This window comes from Montipora capricornis, unplaced genomic scaffold, assembly GCF_036669925.1.
Source record: "Montipora capricornis isolate CH-2021 unplaced genomic scaffold, ASM3666992v2 scaffold_156, whole genome shotgun sequence".
In the NCBI taxonomy this organism is placed as follows: Eukaryota; Metazoa; Cnidaria; class Anthozoa; order Scleractinia; family Acroporidae; genus Montipora; species Montipora capricornis.
This window is the reverse complement of record NW_027179916.1, coordinates 28,065-36,469: the sequence shown is the minus strand read 5'-3', so window position 1 is coordinate 36,469 and position 8,405 is coordinate 28,065. Positions and strand designations below refer to the sequence as shown.

Genomic DNA, 8,405 nt, shown 5'->3' with positions numbered 1-8,405 from the left:
ATTTAACAGAGTTAGTGGTCATCGAATGGTCGCTATACTCTCAGAAGACAGACACAGAGCCTCTAAAAACGGCTCTTCAATTCGTTTTAAACGAAGCCGTCAGGGAACAAAGGTGTCTGGAAGGCTTTGCGTTGGTTGTCGATTGGTCGCTCTTCGAAGACCAGAATTTCAAACCAGTTCTCACACAAACATTTCATGCGCTCGAAGAGTTTGGGTATCAACCTAATGTTATAGTGCAACGATGCGAACATAGACCCAACGACAACGAATTGATTTTTCCTGTAGAGTGTTACAGAGATCACTTCTTGACACGGTATAATTTGCATTGCCTGTTGGCCAAGGCAATAGGGTACGCACAACGATGAGGCGTTTTTCTCCAGATCCAGATTATACAATCGAAATAGAAGCGATCAATAAAGTGCTAAAGTGGGACGACGAGTGGGAAGATGATTGGGACTGGGAGCAAGATTTTCCGAAAGAAGAATCTGATGATTTTGAAGTCTGCTCGGAACCCGAAGATGAAGACGATCAAGAGGTGCTGGACGCGGCATACGTAAAAGAGCACTTTTGATCGATTGTACGTAGACAAGGTAGTGGGCTGGGTAGAAGAAGGCAAAAACGTTTTCGTCACTGGATCTCCCACCCGGGACAAGTCCACTTGTATGAATCGAGTAATTCAAAAATTGTACGACAAAGGTACCAAGTTGATCGTCACGGGTTCTACAGGTCCTGCTGTAGTGAACATAGGACACGACGCTTTGAATCAACTTACAAAGGCCGTTGATCGGGAACTCATACGGAATGAATTACTGAACACTGTTGCCCTGACCGCGGTACACAGCGACTTTGGTTTGAGGAAGGTCGAAAATGATTACATGAAGCAGATCGGAGAAGGTAGCGATGCAAGTCAAAGTTTTATGTCCTTTTACATGAAACGTCATGATGCCGAACGCAGAAAGTTTTTGGGTAACAACCGTGGTGCAGCTTGTGTTGGTGTTCCCGCAGTTGCACATGCTGACGTTTTGATTCTCGACGAGGTTGCCATGGTGAGTGGAATTATGGTAGAGATTTTAGATGGAATCACAAAGTTTTGGCGGGACACCAGATATCAACATTTACCGTTTGGTGGTATCGTAATGGTGTTTGTCGGTGATTTTCAACAACTGCCACCCGTTGGTAGCGGTACTCGCCAAAATCCCGTGTTTTTGTTTGAAAACAGAAAGTGGACCACCAAAACTTCTAAGGGTGGATGGGTCGATCGCGTTTTGCTATTAACAACGAATATTCGCCAAGAAGGGGATCTCAAGTATGGAGCGCTCTTGGATCGCATGGCTACGAACAGTTTGTCGGATGATGACGTGTCGTTGCTCAAAAAATGTGTATTCCGCGAATTTTTACGAGCAATAGAGACATCACTCAATACACTGAACGAGTTTTAAAAGAGATAGACATCAAGAAAATTATCGAATTGAATGGTAAGGAAAAGTACGAACCAAATAAAGAAAAAATATGTCTTGTCTACGGTAAAGAAAACGTACAGAAAAAGATTGCAGATCTTATCAGCAAGACGACCAAAGATTATGACACATTTTAGAAGAAGTGTTAAACGGTGCTGTTGGTAAATTTAAAGGCCTGTCCGACCGAGGTGGACACCCCGTCATCCAGTCAATAAATGGAAATGAATACATCGTAACACCCTCCACTGAGACCATCTACCTTGACGATTATAAATTATATGAACGTTACATGATACAATATGGACGTCTACGACCTAACCCGAACCGCCCGGTTGCCAAACTGACATATTCCTATTATAATATCAAGACGGCATTGGGGATGACAGTGTATGCCATGCAAGGTTGTACTTTAAATACGGCCATCATTCACCCCAATGTCGCTGCCACTCACGAGTTTACTGTCATACAGGCATTGTTGGTGGCCTTGTCCCGGTTACGTTCGAGTGGCATGGACGACCCCGATAAACAGAAAACAGTGATGGTTACTCCTAGGACGACATTGTGGTGCGAAGGTGATGGACCACAGCCCCGGGGGTTATATCTGACGCGATTTGCCTTGTATCCGTTTTATGGGAGACCAAAAGTGAGAGAATATATTGACAACATTTTTAAACGTCATGGTCAGTTCAGATCTCGTGAGAATGGAAGCGCGTAAAGGAAATTATGGTATTGTGGAGGTAAAAAACGGAAAAATACTCAAAAGGCCCAAGTACCTTGAGTGTGCGAATACCAACAGAGAAGCCATTGCCTTCCAACGTTTGAAACCACAACTGAAAAACCTTAATATTGCCCGTCTGGACGAAATATACGTATACGACGACGACGACGAAAGAAAACCGATATTTGTATGTGAATTGTGGTTCGAAGATGTTGACCACGACCTTTTTCGGTGGTGCAAATCTGGGTGGCTCTTTGATCCAGTTAAGGTTTTGTTGAAAACGTTGTTGCCGATTATAGATGAATTAAACCAGTTCGGAATTTTGCATGGTGATATCCACCTTGGCAACATATGCGTGAGTCTAAATAAAGATGGGGAATTGACAGCCAAGTTGATCGATTTTTGGAAGGAGTGTCGTTGTTCGGTACAGTGTTCGGTGGAAACGTCATCCTCTCGACGAAAAATTATGGGTCGATCCCATAACTGGAATCGTGAGCAACCAATTTTATTCGCCTTCGCCGACCTCAGAGGAAGCGACTACAGATTACATGTACAACGTCTCTGATTATCGCGATCCGATGAGTGTTTTGGTCCTAGTGGCAAGCGAACCGGAAAAATATCCCATGGGTGTGACTTTGGGTCCTGGTGACGACATATACGGTCTAGGAATGTGTGTCGTTCGTATTCTAACGTTATTCTTTAATTTATTACACGAATCTGGAATACTAAACGGGTTGTTTTCCGAGGCTGCCTTTGACTACAAGTTATGCACACTCTGCAGCATTCTCGAGCACAATCCCGCTTGGGATTCGTCGTTTCTTATCAATTTAGATCAGAAGCTAAAGTCATTCCCGACGATTCTTTCAGGTCCATTGCTTCGTAAGATTGAAAAACGTGTTCGAAATTTGACTACAGTATATCCAGGATTCTTTGACCATTTGAAAGAAGTCTACAGTTTAAAAACTAGCCAACTCGTCAAAGCTTGTGTTCTCCTGATCGTAATCGTCGAGATTTGACGACACATCAAGGGCACATCAAGGGCGCATCAGTACATCGGTCCACGACGACAAGGTTGTTCATGTAACGGTTGGACACTGTTGGGTCATGACGGGAGTCGTGGTTTCAGGGAGAGTAGAGTGGTGGTACACAGCAGATGGATTAAAAATGAGCAAAGAGAGGGGTAAAAAGGTCATAATGTCATTTATCGTAACAGTTACCACGTTAGACAAAAAATTACAAAGTACAGACTATTGCTTGTGGGTTTTCAATTTTCCTTTACAAAAGCGTAAGTGGCTCAATATGTTGACTAGGTACAATGTCGGGTAAGGAGATAAAACCGAGAACCCGATGATGTTATTTGTATCGATACTGTAAAGCGAAAATAAAGATCGAAAAAAAATATGTTTGAATGTGTCAGATTGTTTCGTTTCCGTTTTATTCGAGAAAAAAACGAAGGAATATATTGAAATCACAAGGCGTCGATTCATTTGCTGCCCAGATTTCATGAAAATGAATCTATTCAAAGGGGGTTACGGTACTGTAAGACTTACAGATGGATGTGCAATCAAGAGACGTACCAGAGATCAGTGTCCTAATCTCAACAGAGAATTTATTGCGTACAATCGCATGACTTTGGTGCTGAACCAAGTTTGCGTCCCGTTGTTAAAAAGGACATTTATATCACACGACGATGAAAAGCAGCTAAAGTTTGTAACGGAAATGAGGTTTGAGGATGCCGGAAAAGATTTATTGACGTGGTTTCGATGTCGGTTGCTTTTTGATCCAATCGAGGTGTTATTTATTCCGTTATTATCGGCGTTGGAATACTTGCACAACCTTGGCATCTTACACGGCGACCTCCACCCTTCCAACATATGTGTAAATGTTGATGATCGTGGACGGCCGAGGGCCAAATTAATCGATTTCGGAAGGAGTGTCGTTTTGCGAGACGAAAAGAAATGGACTCGGCACCATGACAAACGAGACTTTTGGGACGATCCTAGGACTGGCGTGGTGTCTGACCAATTTTACATGCCAACACCGGACTCGAAAGAAGCGACGCTCGACTTTGCGTACAACATTTCTGGTTTTTGTGACCCGATGGCCGTCATTGCCTTAGTGGCAAACGAGTCGTGTGATTTTTCCGAAGGACTGATGTTGGGACCCGTAGATGATGTGTACGGTCTTGGAATCTGTATAGTTTACGCTCTAACATTATTTTTGGACACACCAACGGACTGGGATATGCTACTCGCGAGAGCTTTGGTGGTAATTTGTGCGTACTCTGTGGTATTTTAGAACACAATCCCACCTGGGATTCGTCGTTTTTGATTGATTTGCACCAGAGGATGACACCAGAATCCAGAAAGTCCGAGGATAAGATAAAATTCAAAGCCTCGTATTCGGCAATCGAAATACGTCTCCAGAGTCTGTACACTTTATATCCTCATTTTCTCGATCATCTGAAGGAAGTATATGACTCGGAAACCAGCGATCTAGTCAAGGCTTGTGTTCACCCAGATCGTCACCATAGGCATTGCCACATTCCAAGCACAAAACGCAGAAAGATAGACTAAGAGGAAGTCATTAGGGCGGGTGCCATCGAGACCGTGGTCGAAAACGGTAGTATCATTCACGCGACTGTTGGCAATTGTTGGATCATGACAGGGGTTATAGGTTCTGGGAAAATCAAATAGTGGCATATGGCAGATGGAATGATGATGCGCGAAAAGAGGGGTGCACGTGTATTGAAGTTGTTTATTGAAGAAGCCTGTAAATTAGATTGTAAATTACAAAAGGACAAATGTCGCGACTGGCCTTTCGAATTTGCCTTACAAAAAGAAAAAATGGCTCACGATGTTGGCGCTGTATGATCCTGTATGCGATAAGGAGCAAGATCTTGTGCTTCGACAGAACGGCACGAGTGAACTAGTAAGACGATAATACAGATTGTCAGGGGTGTGACTAAACTAAAGGCGAGAGCAATTAAGGTTGTAGAGTGAGCATCCGGACATTGCGTCGACGGACAAGTATATGCGGTCGGTTCCTGGTCGTAGCTTGCTCGACGCAATCTCGTCAAGACTCGAGCATCTAAGTATCGCCAAAGGTTGACTGTCGAAACGATCTCTTTAGATTGAGATGCTCCGACAACTGGGTCTGGTAAGACGATTGTCGGTACATTGTGAAAATCGGTGAACGTCACTGAACCTGCTACCAACAAAGCAATGAAATATGTCTTTTCTACGCTTCCGCAAAAGCCCGCAAACAACGGATCGTTCAACTCCAACGTTTTATCCCATGTCGGCGGTGACAAGAGTACGGCAACAGACGGAGCTCTAGTCGCAAACGTCAAGTTAAGCATTCTTGTATCAGAATCGAGGCGCGACGAACGGGGTCTCAATACGATGGCAGCATCGTAGTCGGCTATGGGACTGGATGTTGTGGCTCTAGTCGTATTGATGCATTCCCCGTTATCAAAGGTGATATCCCGCACTTGAAGTTTGTCAGTTGACGAAAAAAGCAACGCGCAGTATGTGGGCTCTTCTGTATCGATTAACACAGAGAGAGGTGTTTTGGACAGCACGAGTCCCTCGAGACAAAACGGGCGAAGTGTAACTTGGCGTAGCGTCAACTTGAGCGCGCGATTGACGACAGCCCTGAGATTACTTGTCGGACACGAGACGGCATTTTGATTCGGTATACGGGAAACGAACACGTCGTCTGGAGCTATCCAAATGATCTTGGTCGTGGTAGTGCTAACATCGATGGTCAAAATGTCTTTTATGTGACCCGCACACGAATGTTGTTCGCATTTCAACGATTGGGTTTGCACCCAGGCCAGCGTTATCACGACCCATGCGACACGAGCTGTGATGGTTAACATTGTACATACGAGTGGAATAAAAAGACTGTAAAATAAATAATCAATCAAAATTTCTCTTTAATAGTCTCCGGTCGTTCAATTGTACATAACAGTCAATAAAAATCGCTAACGATAATTCATTTGAGTTGTTTTTATTTTTAGTTACTACCCTCGACTAGATAGATAGTCAATCGCCAATCGCAGGGCGAGGAGACCGAGCCCCACAACCATCGTTTTTGCATACCATCGGCGAACGTATGCGGAAGAACGGCTATAGTGTATCACAATAGGGCGATTGTTTTGCTCAAGACAGTTTTTTGCTACCTCTGTGGTTGTAAACGTGGCCGTGACAGTGCGTACCACTAGAGTTACCCCATAGACGAGGGTGGTACTCGAAAAATCGCCCTTGTCCTCGCATGATCGTTTTTTGGACGGTCTATTACCGAGAGCTGCAGAAAGCGTCCATGGACGACGCGAGTTCAGTGATCCATTTTGCGAATTCATCCACACTTTGGCCTTACACTGGCAGTATCGACCATCAAATTTACTATGGATAGTGCTGCTGACCGTACCATTAGAATACTTTCTTTGTTTTCTCTGCAAGAACATCTCATTTAAATAAAACTCAAATGTTGCTATCCCAGAAACCATATTCTCGCCTCTTACTGTACATATCAGCGTAGCCATGCGTTCATGAAACATCTCTTGGACAAACTTGTTCAGGGTGATGATCTGCAAATGAATAACTTTCACCGTCAAGTTGCAATATGCGCGCCCATCGCCAGGTTGCATTCTTGTCTCTAATGCAATGCCGTGTACACCGAAAGAGAGACTGGATACGAACCCTGTAATTTTAACAACACTTTGGGCCGACGAATTGCTCCGTTCTTCGTTTGGTAGAGGATTGCTAATGGAACACTGAAGTTTGACCGCCCCTCCTTCCATCTCTTTATATATCCTTTCTATTGGTTCGAGTTTCATACAGGGATCCGTCGCGAGGCCTAAGATAATCCCGACCAAAACGAACCCATTCAAAACTGTCATCTCTACTATTACATATAAAGACATTATGCATGTGATCGAGTAAACATTTGTTTAATATATCATTGTTGCAGATTACATTCAAAAGACTCGTATTTTATTCGTTAGAGCAATCTCTCATGTGATCCTCTAACAAATAGTGAGGAAATGTTCCGTGGCAAACGGGGCATTGAAATTCATTAACCGGTCAAACCGAACGCCTCGGGGGCTGGGGTGTATCTGGTAGGGAAGTCTCGTTGGGACATACTCGAGCTCGACAAGCATCTCTGTATCGCCCGTTCAGTTCTGTATGTTTGTCCATCTCGTGTTTTAGTCTTGCCTCCATTTCTTGTAGTTGATGCATGGTATCTCTTTTTTCGTCGCATTCCCTTTTAAAATCCCTCTCGTAAGTTATGAGAGCTTCTTGCATTAACTTATTTTCATCTCGCGATTCATCCAATTCCTTCTGTAAGACCTCACCCGCATTAATAGCTTTGGAAAGACTCGTACGCAAACCATTCACTTCTCCTTTGAGATTTTTTACCTCCGCGTCACGGTCCCTGATAATTTGTCCGATCTGATTTGTCTGCTCTTGTAGCTGTTCTTTTTCTTGTTGCAGGGCGTTTCTCTCTTGTTTAGTTTGTTCGATTTCCGCCGTCAGTGATTTCTTTTTTTCAGCTTCGAGATCGTGTTGGTGTTCAACACACGTCTGTGCAAGTCTCGGACCTGTTGGCGTAACCCGGCAGCATCGCTTTCCATTCGCAAACCTTTCTCTTTCTCTATCCGTTTTTCCACATCTTTACCTCGAAGTGTTTTGCTATGGTCGTCGTCGTCGACATCATCGCTATCCTCGTCCCAAACGCCACCGTTTTGTTTTTCTTCCAAGTCATCGTTGTCGCTTTCTTCGTTAGAACCGTTGCTCTTTTCGTCCCAAACTTGACTCATGACCTCTCGCGCTGCCAGAGATTTCCCGATTACTGACTTAACCTCGCGCACGTAGACCATCTGTTCGCCCCCTGACGATTGCATTGTTCTTTTTAGAGTCTCGTTTTCGGTGACGATGGTTTCGCAAAATATTTGCTTGATGTCCAGCTTTCTTGATAGCTCTGTGACTTCGTGCACCAAACGCAACGCATATTTTGATGCTTTAAACCATCTACATTTTCGTCTGGAATATTATGCAACAGTTTCTCGAGTTCATGTTTCTTCTGCCTTTTTCCATCTATATCATCCCTTAATTTCACGATGACGTCGTTTAGTTCGCAATTTTCTGTTGCCAAATCGATCGCGTCCCCCGAAGCTCTGGCCGTCATTTGCTGTACGACCCTTTTGAGCCTTGTATTTTCTC

General features: G+C 44.0%; 2 protein-coding genes across 2 annotated transcripts; one reads left to right on the top strand and one right to left on the bottom strand.

The window, feature by feature from the left end:
• The first annotated feature begins 662 nt into the window (after positions 1–662).
• LOC138034657 (uncharacterized) lies at positions 663–1,439 on the top strand. The gene has a single exon (XM_068881867.1). It carries the CDS (start codon positions 663–665, stop codon positions 1,437–1,439), a length of 777 nt encoding a protein of 258 aa, XP_068737968.1.
• A 5,826-nt stretch (positions 1,440–7,265) lies between these two features.
• LOC138034656 (plasminogen-binding group A streptococcal M-like protein PAM) lies at positions 7,266–8,086 on the bottom strand. Its single transcript, XM_068881866.1, has 2 exons — positions 7,825–8,086; positions 7,266–7,783 (listed from the first exon to the last, which is right to left on the bottom strand). The coding sequence occupies exons 1-2, from the start codon at positions 8,084–8,086 to the stop codon at positions 7,266–7,268; spliced, it is 780 nt and encodes a 259-aa protein (XP_068737967.1).
• Between the last annotated feature and the right edge of the window lie 319 nt (positions 8,087–8,405).